The 27581-nt window shown below is 39.5% G+C and overlaps 1 protein-coding gene across 4 annotated transcripts; it reads left to right on the top strand.

The window, feature by feature from the left end:
* The first annotated feature begins 1326 nt into the window (after positions 1-1326).
* LOC139445098 (scavenger receptor cysteine-rich domain-containing protein DMBT1-like) lies at positions 1327-22728 on the top strand. Of its 4 annotated transcripts, none has more exons than XR_011651859.1 (15): positions 1327-1522; positions 2808-2892; positions 4086-4216; positions 7235-7393; positions 8438-8519; positions 9216-9331; positions 10176-10322; positions 11328-11409; positions 12579-12691; positions 14077-14238; positions 16336-16435; positions 17608-17729; positions 20205-20363; positions 20743-21822; positions 21939-22728. XR_011651859.1 is itself a non-coding variant. In XM_071226188.1 (14 exons), exons 1-14 carry the CDS (start codon positions 1411-1413, stop codon positions 21117-21119), a joined length of 1944 nt encoding a protein of 647 aa, XP_071082289.1. In that variant the 5' UTR covers positions 1327-1410; the 3' UTR covers positions 21120-22728. The 4 variants fall into 4 exon arrangements, 2 of the variants coding, with proteins under 2 accessions (XP_071082289.1, XP_071082288.1); XR_011651858.1 differs by having other exon boundaries at positions 21900-22728; XM_071226188.1 differs by having other exon boundaries at positions 20746-22728.
* Positions 22729-27581: the final 4853 nt, after the last annotated feature.

Genomic DNA, 27581 nt, shown 5'->3' with positions numbered 1-27581 from the left:
CGATGCCAAACCTAAGAAATGACGCATTTGGACATTTTTAGGGGTGGGATCTGTGTGACTGAATCTATTTTTGAATGATCAACATGGATGCCATGTTTGCTGAAGATATACCCTAGGTAGGTGACTTGTTTTGTCGCGAATTTACATGTGCTTAGTTTTAGAGTGAACCCTGCCTCTTTGATCTTTTGTAATACTGGCTTGGGGTGATTCAAATGTTCTGAAAACGTTTTAGAAAATATTACGATATTCTTAATATGTAACGCCGATTCATTTTTTTTAGTGCCTGAAATATCATAGCTGCATTTTGAGGCCTAAAGGGAGGCGACTCCATTCAAAAACACCATCAGGTGTAAAGAAGGCCGACTTGTGTTTTGTATCTAGCACAAGCAATGACAAAATGTTGGCATGGCTGTCGCCTAGAGATAGCATCAACGTCATCTTCAAAACATGGTAGAGGGGGAAATATAGGCTTGAGCTGAATGATATTGGCTTTTGTCATTTCTTGCACCTGTCTGGAATATTCTTTTGTAATGCTGCGGAGTCTGATGGGTCTGGCGTCACCCGTTTCTAATCTGTGAACATTCCCTAATCCTGACCAATCTGAGGTAAAAACTGATCTTTGTGATTGGAGAAATGCATTTTACTGTATACTTGTGCTTTCAATATTGAGGACAAAAGCTCCACTATGTTCAGGGGTATTGTTTTAATGCAAACCACTTCAATAGGTTTCTTTAAAACTTCATTTATCCCAAATATCTAATTTTTTCAATATGTTTATAGAAGTGCACTGAAATTCTGTCTCCTTTTTCTGTTTAATGTATACAGCAAACATTCAGCGTCTCCCATCTAATCATATGCCCCCTTAGGGCGGGACCCTTAATCCCCAGCGTTATCTATAATAGGCAATTAACGCCTCCTTACGTCGCGGGATCTTACGCATGGTCTTTTAGTGTATAAAATGCTTTATTATACTGCTGTTTTCATTGTTCTGTTTGCACCTACACCTGTACAGTTATAATGTTTTAGTGAACAGTGAGAAAATGTTAACATTCTTTCCATATGTTGAATTTGAAATGTGCCATAAAAAATATCAGCTCTCACTTAAGAAGATACAAAATCTCAGCCCCTAAAAATGAAGAAGAAAAAACTCCATCCCCCAGAATGGCGTCTCTTCAACGGTCTGGCTCATCTGCATCGGCCAAGCCTCAACAAAATATCACAATAAATCACGGATGTGCTTCGTATTCAAGCTGTCAGTGAACCTTGTACAAATTATTTCATAGGGAACTTCTTTGCCACTGCACCGGTACACTTACTGAACGTTAACCAGGTCAGGCCGTCACAGCATACATGGCTTACGATTATGCTTCTTTTTCACCGGAAACAGGCATTTGTTAGTAAGTTAATGGCATGTCAGTGTCAACACTTGAGTTTAAAATGCAGTCACATCGACCACAACTACTGGACATTGTTGTGATAGCAACAGTGTGTCTCTGTACGCGAATACTGGGTCAATCTGCAGGTACGTTGGACTTGTGCAGTTTTCTTATTCAAAGTTCGTTAAGCTGACATGCACATATCATAAATACATTGGAGCCAAGAAGTTTTTTGATTTTGTGTATGTCAACAAACAATGATAAATATATTTGCAGAAATTAGTACAACTGTACTCGTTGACTGTTCCAAAGCTAAATAAGTATTGACACATAGGTGTTAGTATGATAACAGCCCCTGAAATAGTATCCCCCCCATGCTGATTATAATACCAGACGAGAGAACTTTCTATTTAGACACATATGACTAATTGTTCATTCAAAAGGCATAGCATTTTTCTATTTTCTTAATGGTGTCCTTCAATGTATTCAACCTAACTAGAAGAATATTATATACGTTGCGATAATTTTATGGTTTCAAATAGATCTCACGAAATACACTTTTTTTTATCACAACTAGTTGACATAGGCGGCTCCAGAGGCCAGAGCCAAGGACCCCACCCTACCCACCCCCCGACCCCACCCCACCCCACCTTTGTAAATCAAATGTGGTATGTTGTTTTGATATTTTGGAGCCCTCCCTTTTAAACATGCCGGATCAGCCTTTTGTGGATATGTGTTAAGGTTATGGACAAAAACAAACAAAGTCTTCAAAAACCAGTAGCTTAAATATATATATATATATATATATATATATATATATATATATATATATATAATGTATGTATAAACTCACTACCCGGAAATCGGACTCTCTATTACCAGACCCTACCTGGGTACCCACTGTAGGTCTCAAGAGGTGAAGGTGGGGGGCGGTCGGGTAGCCCAGTGGTTAAAGCGTTCGCTCGTAACACTGAAGACCCGGGTTTGATTCCCGACATGGGTACAATGTGTGAAGCCCATTTCTGGTGTCCCCCGCCGTGATATTGCTGGAATATTGCTAAAAGCAGCGTAAAACCATACTCACTCACTCACTCAAGAGTTGGGTGCAAAAATTTCTCAATGGGAATTGTTTTACTGGAAAGATTAGGAACATTAGCAACTTACAGTGTAACGTAGACTTTTCTTGTATAAATAATGCCATAAAACAATATATCACGTGACTAACCACGGGTCTAGGTAGTCTTGTGGGTACCCAGGTCCTACTCAGGACCAGCCCGACCCGAGTACCCAGATTACCTGTCCCGGCCCTAATGACCAGGTGCATGAAAGTAATTTCACTATTGTTTTATTTGTATTGTAAATAGTGTTGATATTTGTAACCAAACATTTCCTATCAGTATGATGATATTGCATTTGTTTTGTACTTCACAGAAAGTGGCTGCAATACGGTGGTGGTCGTGTCAGACACAGCCAAACACACAGTCAAGTCAGCAGGGTACCCATCAGGGTATCAACAGTAAGACAATCACTTGATACATTATTCTGGACCCGTGAAGATTCCGGGGTAGAATAGATCTTCAGCAACCCATGCTTGCCGTAAAAGGTGACTATGCTTGTCATAAGAGGCGACTACGGGATCGGGTGGTCAGGCTCGCTGACTTTTTTTATGCATGTCATTGATCCCAATTGCGTGGATCGATGCTCATGATGTCAATCACTGGATTGTCTGGTCCAGACTTGATTATTTACAGACCGCCGTCATATAGCTGGAATACTGCTGAGTGCGGCGTTAAACAACAAACCAACCAATCAAACCAATCTTCTCTGTTACCATAAGTACCATCTCACAGGGACCAACCATTGAAATATTTGTTTTAGACTCAATGTTTTGCAAAACTAATGTGATTCACAGTTGCTCTGAAAGATAATGTCTTTTGGATAAAAAGTAATTGTTTTGCTACTCCTTTAGAGAATGCAAATGTATGTCTTGAAGACATGACTAAAAAAGAAAAATCTCTCTCAAACCAAGTAAAAGCAGTTCTAAAACAAATATTTATTTAATTTTACTTTGTCTTTTTTAACCAATTCAAAGTACAATCTTCAATGTGTTTAAATACTTAACTGTCATGGAGTAGGTGCCTGCTTTGTAAAGTGGATCAGTTATATGCCACCATAATGATGACGGCACACTACTCCGGAATCTACAGATTCCCGTGAAGATCCGGAGTAGAATTGGCCTTCAGCAACCCATGTTTGCCGCAAAAGGCGACAAAGCTTGTCGTAAGAGGCGACTAACGGGATTGGGTGGTCAGGCTCGCTGACATGGTTGATGCATGTCATCGATCCAAATGGAGTGGATCGATGCTCATGATGTCAATCACTGGATTGTCTGGTCCAGACTCGATTATTTACAGGCCGCCATGATATAGCTGGAATATTGCTGAGTGCGGTGTTAAACAACAAACTCATTCACTCATGATTTCTCCGTTATGGAGTGTCAGCTTAATGTGGGGGGAAATAGGGGTCTCAGACCTTTACCACTGCAGTGAACCCACGAATGTGCTGACAAACCCAACTCGAATGAAAACGTGTCTGTTTAAGACAATGTCAAATGAAAGGTATTCCAGAAACTTTGAATATATCTCCCAATGCAGATGCATTGGACGTGGGTTTGTCAAAGATGTTCACCATATTTCTTTTGTCTCCCAGGAATACAGATTGCAAATGGAGGTTGGATGCAACGAGAATGTTTAACCAGAACAAAACAATAAAACTGCAATTTATCGTGGACATAGAAGATTCTACAGATTGTTCAGGAGAATCTGTCACAGTGCATGCTTGTAAGTATGGAAATGAATTGGATTTTTCCTTTCAAGTAAAATGCATGTTGGCTTGAAATATAATATTGTTCATCTGATAAGGTGTTCAGTGATTTAGTTATTGTCATACAATACAACCATCTACATGTACTATGTAGCTACCATCCACATATATATACATAATATGTAGCTACTATCCACATATGCAATATAGCTACCATCTACATATACAGTGTAGCTACCATCCACATACACAGTGTAGCTACCATCCACATTTACAGTGTAGCTATCTTCCACATACACAGTGTAGCTACCATCCACATATACAGTGCAGCTACCTCCCACATACAGTGTAGCTACCATCCACATTTACAGTGTAGCTACCAGCAACAATATAGGTAACATCCCCATATACAATGTAGCTACCATCTATATATATACAGTGTAGCTACCTTCCACATACAGTGTAGCTACCATCCACATACAGTGTAGCTACCTACCACATACAGTGTAGCTACCTTCCACATACAGTGTAGCTACCTACCACATACAGTGTAGCTACCATCCACATACAGTGTAGCTACCTACCACATACAGTGTAGCTACCATCCACATACAGTGTAGCTACCTTCCACATACAGTGTAGCTACCTTCCACATACAGTGTAGCTACCTTCCACATACAGTGTAGCTACCTACCACATACAGTGTAGCTACCTTCCACATACAGTGTAGCTACCTTCCACATACAGTGTAGCTACCTACCACATACAGTGTAGCTACCTTCCACATACAGTGTAGCTACCTTCCACATACAGTGTAGATACCTTCCACATACAGTGTAGCTACCTACCACATACAGTGTAGCTACCTACCACATACAGTGTAGCTACCTACCACATACAGTGTAGCTACCTTCCACAAACAGTGTAGCTACCATCCACATACAGTGTAGCTACCTTCCACATACAGTGTAGCTACCTACCACATACAGTGTAGCTACCTACCACATACAGTGTAGCTACCATCCACATACAGTGTAGCTACCTTCCACATACAGTGTAGCTACCTTCCACATACAGTGTAGCTACCATCCACATACAGTGTAGCTACCTTCCACATACAGTGTAGCTACCTTCCACATACAGTGTAGCTACCTACCACATACACAGTGTAGCTACCTACCACATACAGTGTAGCTACCTTTCACATATACAATGTAGCTACCATGTCCATACACAGTGCAGTTTTCATCCTTGTCATTGGTAAATAATACCGTACAATTATTGGTTCTGAAAGGCAGATTTTCAATTACCAGCAATATTCCAAGTTGGTTTACAATAGCTCTTTGGAAAAAAAGCATGATATAAATCGATTGAGAAAATGAGTGAACTTGAAATTTGGTACTTTTTGGTGACATCATATCTCTTGCATCACAGCCAGTTGGATGGCATCATGATAGTGACTAGGGAGTGAAATACTACATGTATATGTTACCCAAAGGGAGTGCCGTACTACATGTATATGTTACCCAAAGGGAGTGCCGTACTACATGTATATGTTACCCAAAGGGAGTGCCGTACTACATGTATATGTTACCCAAAGGGAGTGCCGTACTATGTGTATATGTTACCCAAAGGGTGTGCCGTACTACGTGTATATGTTACCCAAAGGGAGTGCCATACTACGTGTATATGTTACCCAAAGGGAGTGCTGTACTACATGTATATGTTACCCAAAGGGAGTGCTGTACTACATGTATATGTTACCCAAAGGGAGTGCCATACTACGTGTATATATTACCCAAAGGGAGTGCCGTACTACATGTATATGTTACCCAAAGGGAGTGCTGTACTATGTGTATATGTTACCCAAAGGGAGTGCCGTACTATGTGTATATGTTACCCAAAGGGTGTGCCGTACTACATGTATATGTTACCCAAAGGGAGTGCCGTACTATGTGTATATGTTACCCAAAGGGAGTGCTGTACTACATGTATATGTTACCCAAAGGGAGTGCCATACTATGTGTATATGTTACCCAAAGGGAGTGAAATACTACATGTATATGTTACCCAAAGGGAGTGCTGTACTATGTGTATATGTTACCCAAAGGGAGTGCCGTACTACATGTATATGTTACCCAAAGGGAGTGCCATACTATGTGTATATATTACCCAAAGGGAGTGCTGTACTACATGTATATGTTACCCAAAGGGAGTGCCATACTATGTGTATATATTACCCAAAGGGTGTGCCGTACTACATGTATATGTTACCCAAAGGGAGTGCTGTACTATGTGTATATGTTACCCAAAGGGAGTGCCGTACTATGTGTATATGTTACCCAAAGGGTGTGCCGTACTACGTGTATATGTTACCCAAAGGGAGTGAAATACTACGTGTATATATTACCCAAAGGGAGTGCCGTACTACATGTATATGTTACCCAAAGGGAGTGCCGTACTACGTGCATATGTTACTCAAAGGGAGTGCCATACTACATGTATATATTACCCAAGGGGAGTGCCGTACTACGTGTATATGTTACCCAAAGGGAGTGCCGTACAACGTGTATATGTTACCCAAAGGGTGTGCCGTACTACATGTATATGTTACCCGAAGGGAGTGCCATACTACAAGTATATGTTACCCAAAGGGAGTGCCGTACTACATGTATATGTTACCCAAAGGGAGTGCTGTACTACATGTATATGTTACCCAAAGGGAGTGCCATACTATGTGTATATGTTACCCAAAGGGAGTGCTGTACTACATGTATATGTTACCCAAAGGGAGTGCTGTACAACGTGTATATGTTACCCAAAGGGAGTGCTGTACTACATGTATATGTTACCCAAAGGGAGTGCCATACTATGTGTATATGTTACCCAAAGGGAGTGCTGTACTACATGTATATGTTACCCAAAGGGAGTGCTGTACAACGTGTATATGTTACCCAAAGGGAGTGCCGTACTACATGTATATATTACCCAAGGGGAGTGCTGTATTACATTTGTGTATTATCCTTTGTTAACAGTCACATCACCAAGGAATACAAAACTAGCGGTGCTGTGTGGCAACGTAAAGAAGAAAAGATATGAGTTCTTCATCGAGTCCCTCCTGGTTGTATTCAAGACCGGATCTAGTTCTTCACAAGGCAGACAAGGCTTTAAGATGGTGTACCAGATGATTGATGGTACGTCAAGAGTATGAGTCAGTGAGTATGGTTTTACGTCGCTTTCAGCAATATCACTGCGAGGGACACCAGAAATGGACTTCGTACATTGTATCCATGTAGGGACTTGGAAGCGGGCCTTGTGCTACCCGACTGCCCAGGTTTTCACCAAATAGCAACGTAAATAGCAACGTTTCCACCCATGGTACATCAAGACTTTAAGATGGCATACAAGACGATAATAAGACAAGACACTAAGAAAATATCCCCTATGATTGATAATGGTAAGACAAGACTATAAGATTATATCTCATATGATTGATGATAGTATTGATGACTTTGCGATTGGCCTACCAGACAATGATAAGACAAGATTCCAAGATGATATCCCATATGATTGATGATGGTAAGATTAGACTATTAGATGATATCCGAAATGAATGTGGAAACATGCTTGAACAGTTTTCAGCATCTAAAACAAACAGTTCACCTAAACACATCCCAGCATCACCATGGTTACCATCCAACAACTGGTCCATGTACGTGATTCTGTGCACCACGACCCTTGTGACTGGTCACATATCTGTCTCTCCTACATCTTTCTCTTTCACATTGCCTCTGTGTGAAGCCGTGTTTGTCTACAGAGAAACTTTAGTTGGTTTTTTTTGCGGGTTTATCTATTGGGTTTGCGTAGCCTGTGTTACCTGCGTCCACTTGAAGATGGGTAAGAAAGAAAAACAGCATCCGGCTTGCATTCATTGCTGCCATAGCTTTTCAACGCCTGACCCCACCTATGGTGTTGTGACTGTCGTTGGAAGTGCAGCTAATTGTTTATTGCTCCGAGTGCAGCCATCTTTCAGATTCAATTTCTTTTTATTTGTCTCCAGGAATGTCATAGTCAGGAATCCGACCGAAATTGTAGCCTTCGACTCCAAAACGTTTCATCTCTTGTTTTCAAGAAACCGTCTTGCAAGTCGTCTGCCTCCATCTTGAGTCCTGGCTACCTGTCATAAAGAATAACAAGATTTATGTTTAAATAAACGTCGTATGTTTTATCTTTATCAGAGACATCATGCAGTGAGAGGCTCTTTTCTACTGAAAGAAAACTTGTTCTCAGTTCTCATGGATATCCCCAACCCTATCCAAGGTAACTATTCTCTGCAGTAATCAAGGTGCCCTTACTCAACCCTATCCAAGGTAACTATTCTCTGCAACAATTAAGGTGCCCTAACTCAACCCTATCCAATGAAACAATCCTTCACAAAATTCAAGGTGCCCTAAGTCAACCCTACACAAGGAAACTATTCTCCACAATATTCAAGGTGCCCTAAGTCAACCCTACACAAGGAAACTATTCTCCACAATATTCAAGGTGCCCGAAGTCAACCCTCCCAATCAAATCCTCTCATCAATAATATCAAAAAAAATATGAACACAAACTAAAAAACTTGAGACAAAACACCAAACCTTCCGAAATTTACACTCCAAAAATAGACACCTCACTCGCCTCCTTTCTAAACAAACAAATGGACACAACATCTGTAAAAACAACTCACTAGCATACATCCACGGAAAATGACCAAATTGGTGCAGAAATGAGCCTAAATCTGCCAATCTCAAAATCAGAAATTAAAAGTATAACCAAACAAATAATCACCAAAAAGATGCATTAATTTCAAGATTTACAGTATCATTAAAAACGTATCCCAGGTAACTACTGTAAGCAATATGTCTCAGGTAACTATTCTCCACATACCTGCACCCAGTAATTACAGGTAATGAATATATCATGGATTTACAGATACACTACAGGGTTGCAGGATTAAACTTTTTAAGTTTTTAGTTTTCAGAGATGCACATACCTGATAAGGACATCGACACCTGACTACAATGTCAGGCTGGACGTCCTACATTCTGCTCTTGGCACCTGTCGAGATGCATATGTTATGGTATACGATGGTATGTAAACCAATACTCGTACTATTGTTAAAATGCTACTATATTTTATAAATCACATCACACTATATCATGGTGACAGTAAATGAATGATTCACGTATAACATCCTTTGATAAATGTGATGAAGATTAATTATACATGTATTTCACATATCATGAATATTCTTGATTTGGTCATTGAATTTTATGCCTAATTGAATTATCCTTATTTAGTCATTCATTTCTTATACTTATTCATGTTGAGCATAGTTTTATTGTTCAAAGGTATCAATTAGGAGATAAACATACTGAGTTTTCAATGTAGGGCTAGGTTACCTGAAACACTATGTTTATCTCGATTCTACGATGACTAAAGAAAATTAAAACTCTTTGGTGTTCATGGTTTAGTGTTGGAGGGTGGAGGGAGCTATTGTGATTTGATAGCCTCCTAATTCATGGTAGAATTCCAGATACACCGTATTCGACGTAATAAGTGCCCAGGGCGCTCTCAAAATTAGAAATAGGGGGCTCTTATTAGAATATTATTTTGGTGGAAAAAAAAACATAGTTGAAAGATAAATTTTGTGGTTTGTGCTGACAGCCTGAAATGTTTATTTACGACAGATAAATTTTTCCAGAATTTAATTGCCCATAAATAAGGGTGCATATAACACACGTGTGCGTATTATACCAAATAAATAAGTGTTGTGGACACTGATCAATTGGAAGGGATGCTAATTGGGCTTATTCACTAGCCAATATATCAGCACATATCGCCGTGGGTGCTTATTAGAGCGAGGTGCTTATTACGTCAAATATGATATTAATAATTAAGTTTTGATTAACTGATCTCTTTCTCTGTGTCTAGGAGACTCAGAACAAGGGCCTCTACTTGGAAAATGGTGCGGCTTTCAGAAGCCCAAGTTCCTTAGCCTGGTACAACAACTCTATGTAGTGTTTGTGAGCCAAGACAACAGCCTTAGACGAACAGGCTTCACAGCAAACTATTATGATGGTACACCACACAGAGAAAATGTATCTTGTCCGTTAACGTAATACATATATAGCCTTTCGATTTAACGTCGCGTCCAAGATTATTGCTACACTTATATAGCGACGTGCATGCACGCGTGTGTGTGTGTGGCTGCTTGTACTAGTCCGGACTGATGCCGATTTATAGTGCTAGCACACTGAGATACAATGCAGCAGTTGAACATGAATACCCCACTCAGACACAGTATACTGACTCCGAGCCGACCAGTCCTTGTTTTAGCCCCTTAATGCCGAGTGCCAGACAGGGTAACAACAAGTACCATATTTTAATGTCTTTTGGTATGACGCGGCTGGGGATTGAACCCCGGACCTTACGCTCTCCGGGCGGACGCTCTACCATTTGACCACAGAGGCGGTGTTTCGATCAGAGAAATAACAGGAATTACCATATTGTATGAGTCAGTTCAAACAGGGAAATGAATGTTGCATTCAGCAACACTCCAGGTATGTCATGGCAACCTGTAGGTGATCGAGTCTCATCACACACCTATGAAGCTCAGATTTGCCCTTATACTAATTCTTGGGTTGTTATTGCCATACCTGTGCTCGTTGGTTCCACGATGACCTAAACCACTTTGGGGCTTTCTTCCCTGCCGTTGGGGCACGGGTGGCCCAGTCGTCTAAGGCACCACGATTCGCTGTGCAGAGTTGCGTCCCTTGGGCACACCAGAAACCTATGATTGTGGGTTCGAATCCCGGTTCGCTCCAATTATGTTTCTAGGTTTGTCAGCACCATACCCGTGCTCGTGGGTTTCACCGAAGTGGTAAACGTCTGAGGCCTGCATCACTTCGGGCTTTCCTCCCACAATAAGCTGACACGCTGCGATATAACTGGAATACTGTTAAAAGCGGCGTTAAACCCAACTCACTCACTCACTCACTCTTCCCTGCTGTGATATAATGGGATAAATATTATTCTATGAGGCATTAAAGCGAACTCACTCACTCAATCTGTCCTCACTTGCAGCCATGTGTGGGGGCACAGTGCACACAGACTATTACAAGATGGGGGAAATTGTGTTTCCTGGATATTCTTCACCATTTAGCCAGTGAGTCGAGAGTTTATGGCTGGTTCAAGATATACTAATTTCACCATCTTTCTAACTTAGGCCACACATTTTCGATTTTTCATTTCACAGGCCCACCGTCCCTACTGAAATGCAGCTGGAAAAGAAATAAATTAAACATAAACATATTTATTTTTATTATGCCCCCCGCTAGCAATACAGACCCTTTTATACAATATAAAATGTTATCTATGAATTCCATGTCTACATCACTATCAGCTATTCAGAAGGCAGGTGCAGTTTTAACTCCACGGCAGAATGACTTTCATATAAATAAATAAATGATTGACCCAGCTATTTATTTTTAGTTTTATTTCGATCGACCTTGTATGTAAAAGCTGGAATGATTATGTGAAACATTAATAGTATAAAGTGTGGCTCACATTTCTTCATGTTTAGCCTAGCAATAACAAAACTCTCTCCTAAACGTTTGTTTTACTCAGCAAATTCTCTAGCCACCATTTTTTTTTATTGCTTTACTGATCCTCTGACTGAAATTTTTGTTGAAGTGGAAAAATAATAATTCATTATTAGCTCATATTTTTTATCCCGCCTATAAGCCGGCCGTATATATTACACACAAAAAATGTTTTCTAAACAAGTACCCATTGATGTTAACATATATAAAACATTGGAACCAAAATATAGTTTGTTGTTGTTCCTGAAATTGATAGGATGCATAGATGCTAAACAGTAGTCTTGCTTGATTCATCAGGTTTGCATTGCTTAAGCAACAGCTGTGTTGCAGGCTCTCCTCCCACATTAAAAACATTTTAATTTTTTATACCCGGCAACCTATAGTGGAGCAGAAAACTATCAATAAAATATAATTGCCTATTTTTTTAACGTACCATTTGGTATTTTCCTTTTAAAAATCTGTAAAGCAAGTTAAGAAAATGTGTGGCCTAACTTATATTTCTACATGTTTAGCCCAACAATAAAAAAACTCTCTCATTAGTAAATGTTTTTTTCACTAAGCATTTTTAAGTGTCCATACGGTGACCTTTCTCTGATTACTTACATGTAAAAGTAATAATGTCGCTCAGTAGTTTATACAATGATGAAACAATTTATTGAAACCCTATTAAATTAGCATGGGGCTTCATGATGCTACTCAAGTAGCATCATTGATTATTTTACTTTTATTTCAGTTACATCAAATGCCGGTGGTACCTCAATGTTCCAAAGTCTGTCTCCAAATTTTTGGTGGCCTTCAGAAATGTTCAAGTTGACTGCCCGTTTAGTAGAATTTCAGTGTATGAAGGTGAGAAACAGTTGGTTATTCATCAACATACAACCCTATGAACATTCGCAGTTCAATTCGTAGAAATTGCCGTCCTGACAATGTTTTCCTGGGTTATGCTACTATTCCATACAGACCACGAATCCCACAAATTGATAAATTTTAGGATTCATAGTTGAATCGTAATCAGTCCATGAAATTCTTAACTGATTTGCATATATTCGTAGTTTGTTCTTACAATTCTTGAGCTATCAGGAATTTATGGCAAAAGTTTTGTGCTGTTCAAAGTTTTTGCCACGAACTCACAATTAAAAAATATCGTAGTTAATTCGTAACAAATTCATAATGCATTTTTAGGCATCATAACTGAATCGTATTCGATTCATTGGCATTTGTAGGTATTCTTAACTCATTCAGGGATTTGTAAATTCATGGGTTTACGACGAATCGGCTACGAATCTGTCACGAATCCCACGAATACATGCCGAAGCTATCTTTATGGAAAACCCCCAAAATTGTCAAGAATAGTCAAAAATTCATTTCTATTCGTACCTGATTCATACATGCATTCGGCGTATTCTAAACCGATTCCTAACTTTCATGCAGTATTAGTAATAGCCTCTTGTAAATCGTAGTGAATTCTTGACAATATTCATGCGAATCCAGCCCAATCACACAAATATACGTAACTCTATCGTACCTGTATTGTAACTAGATCGTAGAACGTCATGAATTGAACCAGATTAATTGCTAAATTCCACGAATCCTCACGAATCCTAAAATTTACAAATTATGGCGATTTGTGGGATTCGTGCTCTGTGTGGAATAGTAGCATTAGTCACCCATGCTCGTGGTCTAAACTACTTTTAGCACGTTGGACAAAGAATACACTTGCTACATCAGCTTTGAAAATTAAACACTTTTTTGCAAATGGCCAACAATATAATCACCTAGACTTTTATTCACAGAGTGATCTGTTAAGATCCGGAGTAGAATAGATCTTCAGCAACCCATGCTTGCCGTAAAAGGCAACTATGCTTGTCGTAAGAGGCAACTAACGCTACTGAGTGGTCAGGCTCGCTGACTTGATTGATGCATGTCATCGTATCCTGATTGAGTGGATTGATGCTCATGATATCAATCACTGGATTGTCTGGTTTTTACTCGATTATTTGCAGACCGCCAACATATAGCTGGAATATTGCTGAGTGTGGTGTTAAACAACAAGCAAACAAACATGGTGGTATGTGATGAATTCTCAAGACTTCTTTCTAGAAATGTTTGGGGGAAGCTGCTTCAGTCTTCCTAGTTATTTCTGAGAGATTTTATTTGGATTAGCAATAATCTTTTTTCAGCAAATTGTTACTTTCAATGCTTCTGGAGCACTGTTTTTTTTTATGTTGAAGGACCAAGTGATACAGACTTTGAAAGCACATGGGATATCTGTGACAAAGAGAATTATACCTTCTTGGTTTCCGGGCCGAGTATGTTCATCAAATTCAAAAACCAGGGTTCCTTAGCAGGACCCAGCTCCTTTAGAATCAACTACAGAGGGTACAGCAACACAGGTGAGTGATGGCATCAACAGTAGCTGTAGTCACAGGAGTAGTAGTAGTAGTAGTAGTAGTAGAAGTAGTAGTAGTAGCAGTTGTAGTAGCAGGACCACGCTCCTTTAGAATCAACTACAGAGGGTACAGCAACACAGGTGAGTGATGGCATCAACAGTAGCTGTAGTCACAGGAGTAGTAGTAGTAGTAGTAGTAGTAGAAGTAGTAGTAGTAGTAGTAGTAGTAGTAGTAGTAGTAGTAGTAGTAGTAGTAGTAGTAGCAGTTGTAGTAGCAGGACCCAGCTCCTTTAGAATCAACTACAGAGGGTACAACAACACAGGTGAGTGATGGCATCAACAGTAGCTGTAGTCACAGGAGTAGTAGTAGTAGTAGTAGTAGTAGTACTAGTAGGAGTAGTTGTAATTGTAGTAGTATTAGTAGTATCAGTAGTATAAGTGGTAGTAGTAATAGTGGTTGTAGTAGTAGTGGCTGTAGTAAAAGTGGTAGTAGTGGTTGTAGTAATAGTAGTGGTTGTAGTAGTAGTAGTTGTAGTAATAGTGGTAGTAGTGGTTGTAGTAATAGTAGTGGTTGTAGTAGTAGTAGTAGTAGTAGTAGTAGTAGTTGTAGTAATAGTGGTGGTAGTAGTAATAGTGGTAGTAGTGGTTGTAGTAATAGTGGTTGTAGTAATAGTGGTAGTAGTGGTTGTAGTAGTAGTAGTAGTAGTAGTGGTTGTAGTAATAGTAGTGGTTGTAGTAGTAGTAGTAGTAGTAGTTGTAGTAGTAATAATGGTAGTAGTGGTTGTAGTAGTAATATAAGTGGTAGTAGTAGTGGTTGTAGTAGTAGTATTAGTAGTAGTGGTTGTAGTAATAGTAGTAGTAGTAGTGGTTGTAGTAGTAGTATAAGTGGAAGTAGTAGTAATAGTGGTAGTAGTGTTTGTAGTAGTAGTACTAGTAGTAGTAGTAGTGGTTGTAGTAGTAAAATAAGTGGAAGTAGTTGTAATAGTAGTAGTAGTGGTTGTAGTAGTAGTATAAGTAGTAGTAGTAGTAGTAGTAATAGTGGTTGTAGTAGTAATATAAGTGGTAGTGCTTGTAGCAGTGTTGTAGTTATATGATAGTAGTATTGTGGTATGCGTAGTAGTGGTTGTTAAAGTAGTTGTAGATGTAGTAGTACTAATCTTCAGTCAGCCATGATAGGATATGTGATACGTATCTTCAGTCAGCCATGATAGTATATGTGATACGTATCTTCAGTCATACATGATAGGATATGTGATACGTATCTTCAGTCATCCATGATAGGATATGTGATACATATCTTCAGTCAGCCATGATAGGATATGTGATACATATAATCAGTCAGCCATGATAGGATATGTGATACATATCTTCAGTCAGCCATGATAGGATATGTGATACGTATCTGCAGTCAGCCATGATAGGATACATGATACATATCTTCAGTCATCCATGATAGGATACATGATACGTATCTTCAGTCAGCCATGATAGGATACATGATGCTGTTATGTACCTTTGACAGGCCAGCCCAAACTGTCTACATCAAACCTTCACTTCATGCCATAAGTCTTTTGCTCGCCATTCCCGTGGAACCCAGCACAATGTTTCATAGGTCACTTCTTCTCTACACATTATACAGTAAACATGGTAAACTTCCAGAAATAATATTTTCAGTAAATTTGAGTCAAGTGGCCTGAGTGGCTCCCAATGGCTTGATACCTTTATCTATTATTGTCTATTATTAATAACTTGTTCTGGTTCATTCATGTATTTGTTTCATATCATTATTGATTCACATTAAAAGATGTTGTGTGTGGCCAAGGTGCTACAGGGACTAGTTACAGCCATATTGTAAGCAATTATTCAAGGGTGATTCTAAATACCCTATCCAAAATAAAAGGAAAATTTTTAAAAGCTGGGGTGTTTTTTTTCTTTTAAATATGCCAAAAATGTATGAAAATGGTGGCTGGGAATGATTTTTGAGAATAATTTGTTCCAGAAAAAAATTAAATCGATTGTCTTGTGGAATTCCTGCTTTCACAGAATTTTTTTATTAAATGATGGGTCCCTTATGCCAAAACTTCTTTATTCTTGTCACCAGCGTGCTTCCAAAAAGGAGAATACGGCAAGGCAGATTTCAATACAGCGAAACGTAAAACACAAATATTGATGTCCCCAGGATACCCTGAGATGTACCCCGAGTGAGTATCTTGTCTTGGAATGGCTTTTAGAATTGATACACATAAGAGAGAGAATTTATGGACGTCAACTTCTTTATAATGAGGAACACGTTTCGGTGTACATGCTTACTCCTCCATCAGGTAAAGAATGCTAGGATGCAAAGTGAGTGAGTATGGTTTTATGCCGCTTTTAGAATATTCCAGCAATATCACGGCATGCTCATAATGTCAATCACCGGATTGTCTGGTCCTGACTAGATTATTTACACACCGCCATCATATAGCTGGAATATTGCTAAGTGCTTAATGCAATTGATAAAATATAATACCTTCCACCTCACTTCAAGAACTTGTCATTAGTTCTGACAGTATAGAGATAGAACATTAGTTTTATTACTTGCCCGTGAAGAGATCACCCGTTTAATAAACATACAGCTTTATTACACATTGTGTAATACCAAAACGCGTGCTTATGTACTCTCGGAACACGTTTCACGAACAAATATTGAAAGCTCTCAACATCCCTTGGCGTATTCAACGACATTGTGTGTGGATATGATAGATCACTGGGATGAGCTCGATGACCCCAGCAACCTTGTTGCTAGGCTGACGTCACATGGTATTGTTTTGCCGATGGATCTTACAACAAAATTCCACAAATTACGTCATCGGGTATTGTGACGTCATTGTAAACTTTGAGCTGCAAGGCCCCGTTCCACAAGGCGATCGTACTCTAGCGCAACGACAGTCGTTAGTCTAAGTTAAATTATGAGAGTTGTGATAGCCTTAGCACTACGATAATTTTGTGGGACGAACGCCTGAAATCTAAAGGTGGACCATTGTATGATATTAAATTCATACGTTTCAACTTTTGACGTGTTTGAAGTATTATTCTGTTAAACTCAATTGGATTATGCCATGCATGGATCGTGTAGGTGTCAGCCTATTTACACTCAACAGTATAATTCTAAACACATTATAAATGACAAGTAATAAATAAAATACTAAACTCGCTCTCGTGTAAAACCAATTTTATGAAACTCGTGAATAGTTGTGGTATCTGACTCGCTTTCGCTCGTCAGATACCACAACTATTCACTCGTTTCATAAAATTGGTATTACACGGGAGCTCGTTTAGTATTCTATATTTATTAAATGTATAGAGTGATGGAGGCTCCTGTTTTGTGTTTCAGCCAAATACAGTGTGTGTGGAAAGTGAGGGCTGATGATGATATGGACGTTATCATGGTTAAAGTTGTTGAACTTAACCTTCATCCGAAGCCAACATGTTCTGACAGTGTCCGCTTATATAATGGTAGGTATTCTTATAAACCTCCAGTGAGTGAGTGAGTGAGTTAAAATTTAAGGTCACATCGGCAGTATTTCAGCCGTATCGTGACGAGAACATTTATAATACTTAAATTTAGACAAATAAAAACCTGTCATCAACGGACAGTATAATAACTAGACTATCACAGTTTATAAGTAAAACTAGTTTTTTGAACAATTAAAAGAATAACCTATGATTCAACAACACATTATAAAAACGGGCTAGAGATCACCAGCAACCAAAGTTAGGCCACCATACTAGGGACCGAGGGGACTATAAACCTCCAGTGACGTCATCCTAATGTTCTACAGTTGGTTTAAATCTCATAAACAGGGATGTTATAATAGGGAGTAGACAGGGATTATTGGCTATTGTTTGCAAACAATGGTTCAGAATGGTCGACGTACAGGCCCATTAAGGTCTAGTAATGATAAGACACATAGTACCTAACCTGTCTTGTCATAAGCCTAGAGGTCAGATATTTCCCCTGGGAAACACCAGTTAATCATAAGACACATACTACCTGATGTGTCTAGTCATGCTGGTCGTAAAAGGCGACTATGCTTGTCGTAAGAGGCGACTAACGAGATCGGATTTTCAGGCTCGCTGACTTGGTTGATGCATGTCATCGATCCCATTTGCGTGGATCGATGCTCATGATGTCAATCACTGGATTGTCTGGTCCAGACTTGATTATTTACACACTGCCGTCATATAGCTGAAATATTGCTGAGTGCGGTGTTAAACAACAAACAACAACATAGGCTGAACACCAGGACAGAAGAGGTCAACAGTGCCAGGAACAGAGCCTGGCTGCCGCATTTCTACCTCTTAGTTGTAACCTGACCAATGCCTATGTGGTGTGATATAGGCATTATAACAAGGGACCGACCATTTAATATTCTGGGGTGAGGGCAGGTGACAATACTTGCCTAAGGTTTGCCTAAAACACATTCATTTTCTCGAGGTGCTGGATGTCCCGAAAAACATTGCGTTTCCAAGAAGAAAGTGAAATCCCAATCTCATTAAAATCAGACCTTAGTAGACTAATCTCACTACCACTAAACAAAGATCTGAAGACATCCCATTAGGGGGCACGTCAGAACGATCTTTCATCCGACCAATCAGAGCGTCACTTACCAGATCATGAAAGTGACAGTCAGAGTGTGATTTCTAATCATACAACCTCGAAAACATTAACTCGGGATATTCCTGTGATAGTTACGTGTTTAACAACTGAATCCATACAATCTGGACCATCTATTAGCCATTCCAGAATGTTCTTTTGCTCAGGTTTCAAATTTGTACCGTATTTTCTTGAGTATAGTGCGCACCCATGTATAATGCGCACCCCCCTCTAGCGGGTTCAGTATTTTGGAAAAAAAAAATTTGAATACCAAGCGCAGAAAAAAATTACACCGTACCCCTTCAGCGAAGTCCAGCAAACGAACGGGTGAATTTGAGATAAAAAAATCACCAGACATGTTGATTTACCGTTTAAATAGTATTTATTGTTCTGCTAGGCATTGTTTCATATCCAGGCATTAAGATTACCTTGTGTATTTTCTCGTAAACTAAGCCAGAAACAGCAATCAGCTGTCCACACGTTTTCTTGGAATCGACCGGTGATTCGGTCAAGACACACCCAATGATATAACTTTACAGAATTTTATATGCAAGGATCGGCAAAAATTGTATCTGAAACTATTTTTTTTATCAGGAATAAATTATATTCCAATATATTGTTAATTTTGATGCAGCTTTTACTAAACATATTTAAAGTAATAATAACCCTAAGCGAAGCAGCTGATCGCTATTCCCGGGTATTATTTTTTACATGGAACCAGTCTGACCAGTCACCGTCAAGGCTCATGCACACGTGATCGCTTGATCGTGAGAATTACATGTTTACAGAAGTCCAGATATACAAAGAACACTTTTTATAGCCAGACAGTGTAATTACATGATTTATTTGCGTACTACAGTATGGATTTGTTGACATGGTATTTCCGGTGTTTCGTGCTCACGGTAATGTCTTTCCATGGGGGAAAAAAACATCCAAACTCATAATTCGTGTATAATGTGCACCCCCTTCTACACAGCTGTGTTTTTTTTTTAAAAAGTGTGCACTATACTCAAGTAAATACGGTAATCGAGAATTTGTCAAAATATGTTTCGGAGCGTAATCGCCAATTTGAAATTAGTGCCGTAAAGCATGAGAAAGCTACCTTCTGATTGGTCATTCCATTGGTCAGTCAAAGTTTGTGCAAGGTCGATCTGACGTGTCTGGGATGTCCTCAGATCTTTGTTTAGCGATAGCGAGAACTAAGATCTGATTTTAATGAGATTGGTGAAATCCCATATCCCCACAGAATATGAAATAGCTGATCCCTAATGTTCTTAGTTCTGACATATAAGCCTTATACCTGACTGAGTCACTTTGGTATGATGTCATTTCAGGGTACTTGTCTGACTTGAACAAGAAGCCAGACATGATATTGTGTGACACTGAGAAGAAAGTTTTCTACAGCGAAAGTCCATCAATGACCATTGTGTTTTCGACCAATGAGGTTGGAATTGGAACAGGTTTCAAGATAGAATATCAGTCTACTGTTAAGCGTATGTATCACATGAACACTCGTGCGTGGTAGAAATGCAGCAGTGTCAACATACAATATAAGACAACTTTCATATGTTCCCTCCTATTTGGCTCACGTTTAAACAATTTGATATTTTGTTATATTTATAAATATGAAAGTTTATTGGTGCCATTCTTTTGTAATGAGACTTAAATCAAAGCTAATCATTAGCAGGCAGTACTAAGTTATTCAAACCATAAGTTTGACTAATCAGCATCTGATGGACTTTAAAGACTGAAAAAAATGATTCAATATTTTCAAACAAAATATGTTGTAATGTAAATGAATGAGCAATTTCAGTTATTTACAAAATGTTATTATATACTACATTTGTCTTTTTTCATGGAACGCTTGTTCAGCAGAGCTTGAAAGGACAGCTTCAGTTTCATCCAGAGCCACAATCATAGCAACAGCCTGTGGCATCACCGCCGTCATCTTCATCATCATCATCGTCGTTATTTGGATAAAAAGACGCTCTGACCGCACGCCACAAACTCCAGTTGTCCAAACCACTTGTCATCCTCATCCTCCTCCCCAGACCAGAGACCAAGCAACCCCTTTTCTCCCAACCAACACCCCCGGCAATACTGTAGATCCTACTGCACCACCACCATCATACCAGGATGTCAACTATCTACCCGTCACTGACCCTTCCACGCCCCCCATGCTGCCTCCCAGTTATGAAGATGCTGTGACAAAAGGAATGATTGAAAAAGACACAGAAACTAGGTTTTGAGGAATCATAATTCTGTACATCAATACAATTGGAGTGAGTGAGTTGGGTTTAACGCCGCTTTTAACAGTATTCCAGTTATATCCCGGCGTGTCAGCTTAATGTGGGAGGAAAGTCCGAAGTGATGCAGGTCTCAGACGTTTACCACTTCGATGAAACCCACGGGCACGTGTAAGGTGCTGACAAACCTAGAAACATAATCAGGGCGAACCGGGATTCGAACCCACAATCATAGGTTTTTAGCGTGCCCAAGAGACGCAACTCTGCACAGCGAATCGCGGCGCCTTAGACGACTGGGCCACCCGTGCCCCCCCAATACAATTGGAACTGATGTGAAGCAACGATAGTTGGTGTATTAAGTGTTGCATTCAAAGAAGCAGGCAAGTCTGACCAACCGATCCATTACGTCACCTCCTAAGACGAGTGTAAGATGCTGGGAACCAGTTGTAAGTCTAGATCTAACGCTGGGGTGAGAATTTAGAGCCGGGTATTGGTCTGAAGGACCCACTGGTAAATAAGAATCTCGGTCAATAAGAATCATCAGACAAGTCATACAGGAATGGATCAGAAAGAGGTGGTACACACTGTAGGTCAGAAAGAATATGACTGATGTGTTGTACAAAATAATAGGTCAGAAAGAATATCCTGATGTGTTGTACAATGTATAGATCAGAAAGAATATCCTGATGTGTTGTACAAACTATAGGTCAGAAAGAATATCCTGATGTGTTGTACAAAGTATAGGTCAGAAAGAATATGCCTGATGTCTTGTACAAAGTATAGGTCAGAAAGAATATGCCTGATGTCTTGTACAAAGTATAGGTCAGAAAGAATATGCCTGATGTCTTGTACAAAGTATAGGTCAGAAAGAATATGCCTGATGTCTTGTACAAAGTATAGGTCAGAAAGAATATGCCTGATTTCTTGTACAAAGTATAGGTCAGAAAGAATATGCCTGATGTCTTGTACAAAGTATAGGTAAGAAAGAATATGCCTGATGTCTTGTACAAAGTATAGGTCTGGAAGAACATGCCTGATGTCTTGTACAAAGTATAGGTCAGAAAGAACATGCCTGATGTCTTGTACAAAGTATAGGTCAGAAAGAATATGCCTGATGTGTTGTACAAAGTATAGGTCAGAAAGAATATGCCTGATGTCTTGTACAAAGCATAGGTCTGGAAGAACATGCCTGATGTCTTGTACAAAGTATAGGTCAGAAAGTACACCTGATGTCTTGTACAAAGCATAGGTCTGGAAGAATATGCCTGATGTCTTGTACAAAGTATAGGTCAGAAAGAACATGCCTGATGTCTTGTACAAAGTATAGGTCAGAAAGTACACCTGATGTCTTGTACAAAGCATAGGTCTGGAAGAATATGCCTGATGTCTTGTACAAAGTATAGGTCAGAAAGAACATGCCTGATGTCTTGTACAAAGCATAGGTCTGGAAGACTAGTACAATGAAAGACTTGAACAAGCACACACTTGCATGCAATAATCTTCAAGGTGACATTAAACTGATTTCACCTCATTTCACTATTCTTTGATGTTCTTCAAAATTGCATTTGGAATAGTTTTTTGTGTATATAGAATGAAGCTCACACTGTTACTCTTAAATACAATGTCATATGTCATCGTTTACAGTTTATGGAATTGTGTAAACATAATGTTTATTGATCCATATGTGTATATTTCATAAATAAAACCTTTTTCTAAATAAATTTGCTTACTTTATAACCGCTTGGTGTTGATTTATTGTGGTTCTACATAAGGGAGAGTATTTTGGTGAGGTACTGAACAGTGCTGTAGAAGAGAGTGTCTCCCGATCATAAAGGTAATCTAGCTTTGATGGGTTTTGTATGTATCTTGATGGTGGCAAGAGCATTGGAAGGTTTCAGGTGTGAGACAGAGAGTTTGAAGTGCTGCTGGGTAGTGAGTGAGTGAGTTGGGTTTACCGCCACTTTTACAGTATTCCAGTTATGTCACAGCATGTTTTTAACAATATTCCAGTTATACCACAATTCAGTTAAAACCCGAAGTGATGCAGGTCTCAGATGTTTACCACTCCGGTGAAACCCACGAGCACAGGTAAGGTGCTGACAAACCTAGAAACATAATCGGGGCGAACCAGGATTCGAGCCCACAATCAAAGGATTCTTGCGTCCTGGCGTCACTACCTGAACTTATTTAATCTTAGTTTGGACTGTGGAAAATACCCAACCTAGTTGCACTCCTGTACTGTACCAATTCACAAGAAAGGTGAAAGGCTGACACAAATATGTGTGAAGGAATTGCCCTGGGTGCCTGGTAAACTGTTATTATGGATTATAGCATCTACTGAACTAAGCTTCAAGCTACTGCAACAGGATATAAAAGGCAAGGTTTACCATCTACTCACTAATATGTACCCAAATATACATAATGTTATACACACTTCAAAGGGGATATAACTATCTGTGGCCTTATATATTGATGTAAAACGAGGATGTACCTGTTATGACAAGCATAGTCGCCTTTTGCAGCAAGCATGGGTTGCTGAAGACCTATTCTACCCCGGATCGTCACGGGTCTTCTCCTAAGAGGCGACTAACGGGATCGGGTGTTCAGGCCCGCTGACTTGATTGATGCATGTCATCGTACTCCACACAACGATGCTCATGATATCAATCACTGGATTGTCTGGTCCAGCCTCGATTTTTGATATAGATGGAATATTGCTGAATTTGGCGTTAAACAACAAACAAACCAACCAACCATATGTCGGTACGGGGTCGCTGGTCTGTATGAGGCACTAGTGAAACCAATAGCAACATAAAGGTCGGAGGTGTAGGGCACTCTACTCATCAACATGTACAACAAAACCGGTCTAAACAGCAAGTGAATTCATTAACCATCAAAATTGCAAAGAGTAGTTTAGAAGTAACAGGGGCTATCTTATAGAACTTGGGACCCGGTCCTCTGAACATTTCAATGTTGATATCAATGTACAATTATTACCTTCGGGTATTAGATATGAAGAATGGCAGATAACATCATGCTGTCTTCAGTAAAGATGAAAAACTGAACTCATCGACCTCTTCAATCAACATTCTAGTTAACTATCTTTTCTCTGGTCTGGCTCACGATAATATCTCTTCTGGAATAGAAAACCGTTTAAAGAAAGGTTCAAAGCCAATATATCAATCACTAAGACTGGCCAAGCTCAATCCGCTATATCACATAAGCCCGGACACCTAGGGAATATATCAGATATAAATTCGAAATTAAAGCATATTTAAACATAACAACCTCCATAGAACCATAACAAGGCTCAGGCTCAGTGCTCACGACCTTCAAATTGAGAGAGGACGATACTCTTATATTCCATCAGCAGAAGGGATGTGTCCCTTCGATAAAACCAACGACACAGAAGATTAAGAACACTTCTGTTCTCTTTACAAAGATCATCTTTACGAGGCAAGGCAGTTAACTGACTGTAAAAGTACAGTGGAAACTGCAGTTTTAGTCAGTTACTAGTAACTCCCTCGCCTCGGGAAGTTGTGCAAAGACCTGCGACAGGAACTACTGGTAATCTAGGATAAGTTGAACCAACTAATGAAAAGCGTTTGAGACAGTAGGCAGTGAACAGAATTTGGGCAAACATATTTGTTTTGGTAAAGGTAAAGATATCGTACACATATCTTGCACGTGCAGATCATGACGATGAAATGGACTACTCTCCTCTTGTCATGCAGTGTGACAAGTCGATACCAGAATTCTCTAAGAGTCGTTTGGTAGAAGTCAATTACAAACAAATAAACGTATCAAAGCAAGGTAAGCATGGTCAAATTCTCATGCTCGAGAATTGGCATGTAATGCCATAAATTACATGGAGAAAGAAAGTACAAATAAATCTCAAGCAATGTCAAAAGTTAGCATTGCCACTGGTCTGTCTGTACCTGCGCTAAAGCACATCAGAGCAGAAGTTATCGCTCGTCACAGAGGCGAGAGTAGTTTCCTTAGCCCAAGTAAGCCGCGAAAACTTCCTGTGATCAAATCCTAGTCTGTCATACAGACCCTAAACTATGATAAATATATCCAATACAACCCATGCAAGTCTATAATATGTGGGAAGTCTTGAACACTGCAGTATCTCTTGTCCCTTTTTATTATATTTTATAACTATAATTTAACAACTTTTTTTCTGTAAAATATGTTCATTTCACAGACTAGATCTTAGTCTAATCAAATTCCAACTTGACAATTTCGACAAGTGCGCTGCTCGCCAATGTGTACACAATTCGTATGTAGTGCGAACACAACTGCCAAGCCTAGACAGTATCTATGACATGATCAAAAGCGATTTGAATTATTATGATGTGATGCGATGTGATGTATGGTAATTCACCGCACTCAGCAATATTCCAGCTATATGACGGCGGTATGTTAGTAATCGAATCTGGATCAGACAACCCAGTGATTGACACCAAGAGCATCGATCCACGCAATTGGGATACGATGGCATGCATCAACCAATCAGCGAGCCTGTCAACCCGATCCCGTTAGTCGCCTCTTACGACAAGCATAGTCGCCTTTTACGGCAAGCATGGGTTGCTAAAGACCTGTTCTAGCCCGGATCTTCACGGACCGTATGTATAAAGAGTATACAGATCGTATAAATACATTAACTGTGTAACAAATGTTATATTTTGGCTAACACTTTCTCAGTAAAGTACAAATTCTCGAAATTTTTGGGTTGAGTCTCGCCAGGGATTCGAACCCATCCTGCCAGAGTGAGGCACCTTATCATCACAAAATGAAAGTCCGACAACTGGTAGTCTAGATCACGTACTTTGTGTACCCCTCTGACAAGCGTAGATTGGCACGGCTCCCATGGCCGAAAGCTATGAACACACAATGCTGTTTGGAAAGTGGTCAAATGTAACAAATGTTATATTTGGGATAACTCTTTCTCAGTAAAGTACAGATTCTCGTACTTTAGGTTTTCAGTCCCGTCCTGAATTCGAACCCACACTGCCAGAGTGAGGCACCAGATCGCCAGCACACAAAGTCAGCCACCGAGGCTTTCTGAGAAAGTGTTATCCCAAATATAACATTTGTTACATTTGGCCACAATGTATGTCCATACATTTACTGTGGTCAGGTTGAAAATGAATTTAGGTTATTCCACGATGGCCAGGTCTATTTATAGTAGTTATATTCAAAGTTTGTGGGGACATGGGGGTTTATGGGTTATTGTGTAGGGTTATATCGTATTTCTAATTTTGTCTACACTTGTCTGTGTGTGCAATTCATTATCAGTGGGGGTATATGTTTCGCGCATTCTTGTTATGATGTTAGTTGTCCAGTTTTTTGTTTACCGAAACCCCTGAATTCTTAATATGTGTTAGAAAATTTGTCAAAATAATGGAGGTGAGACCATTGACATAGATAGTCTACCGGGCTAATTCCACAGGGTTCCAACGGAATTAAGGAATTCGGTAAGTACGGGAGGTAACTGCACATGAGTGAGTGAGTAGCGTTTAACGCCGCTTTTAACAGTATTCCAGTTATATCACGGCTTGTCAGCTTAATGTGGGAGGAAAGCCCGAAGTGATGCAGGTCTCAGACGTTTACCACTTTGGTGAAACCCTCGAGCACGGGTATGGTGCTGACAAACCTAAAAACATAATCGGGGCGAACCGGGATTCGAACCCACAATCATAGGTTTCTGGCGTGCCCAAGGGACGCAACTCTGCACAGCGAATCGCGACTGGGCCACCCCTGCCCCCCTAACTGCACATGAGACAAAACAATAATGAAACAAATAAAAGTTGAACTAGGAGGAGTATATTTTTTCCCTTCTAAATGAGTTTTGGTTGATATAACATTCTGAATAACTATTTTGCTATTTATAATTTTTTTCTGAAAAGTCTAAGAGACATATAGGTAGCTAGAATGTGGCCTTATGGGTAAGTGAAAAGAAAGTACATTCATTTTTTTAAACGATTATTACATATATATATTACGTTCTTAAAATACTTGATATTTTGTTGGCAGTTCAGTTTTAGTTTTACTTCAACCCTGAAATGCATGACATTTGCTATGAGATGGAGGCAGCTACGACGTGCCGATTAATCACAAGCGGAATGCAGCGTGTCCTAGTTTCTGCCTCAATTACTGCGCTCATTTGTGGGACATTGTTTATCAAATTCCATGTGTAAGGGAGGTAATCGCATAGTAGTCAAGAACATGGTTTAAGACGTAAGACAGGAAACGAATTGAAACAAATATTGTTTATATTGTTTTAAACTTGCCTGTGTTGATTCAATGTGTGTTTGGGGGATGGGGGTGGTGTTATTGTATCATACACATGCTTTGACGAATGATGAGTTTGCCGCTGTGTTAATACACCGCATCATCAAAGGTTCACTTGTATTTACTGTATAGTGAGTTTTTTTTTAAAGCGCGGAGAGTGAGGGAGTG

Source organism: Haliotis cracherodii, unplaced genomic scaffold (assembly GCF_022045235.1).
Source record: "Haliotis cracherodii isolate W230 unplaced genomic scaffold, xgHalCrac1.p SCAF_6, whole genome shotgun sequence".
NCBI lineage: Eukaryota > Metazoa > Mollusca > Gastropoda > Lepetellida > Haliotidae > Haliotis > Haliotis cracherodii.
Note: the sequence above shows the minus strand (reverse complement) of the source record. Positions and strands in the feature narration are given on the sequence as shown.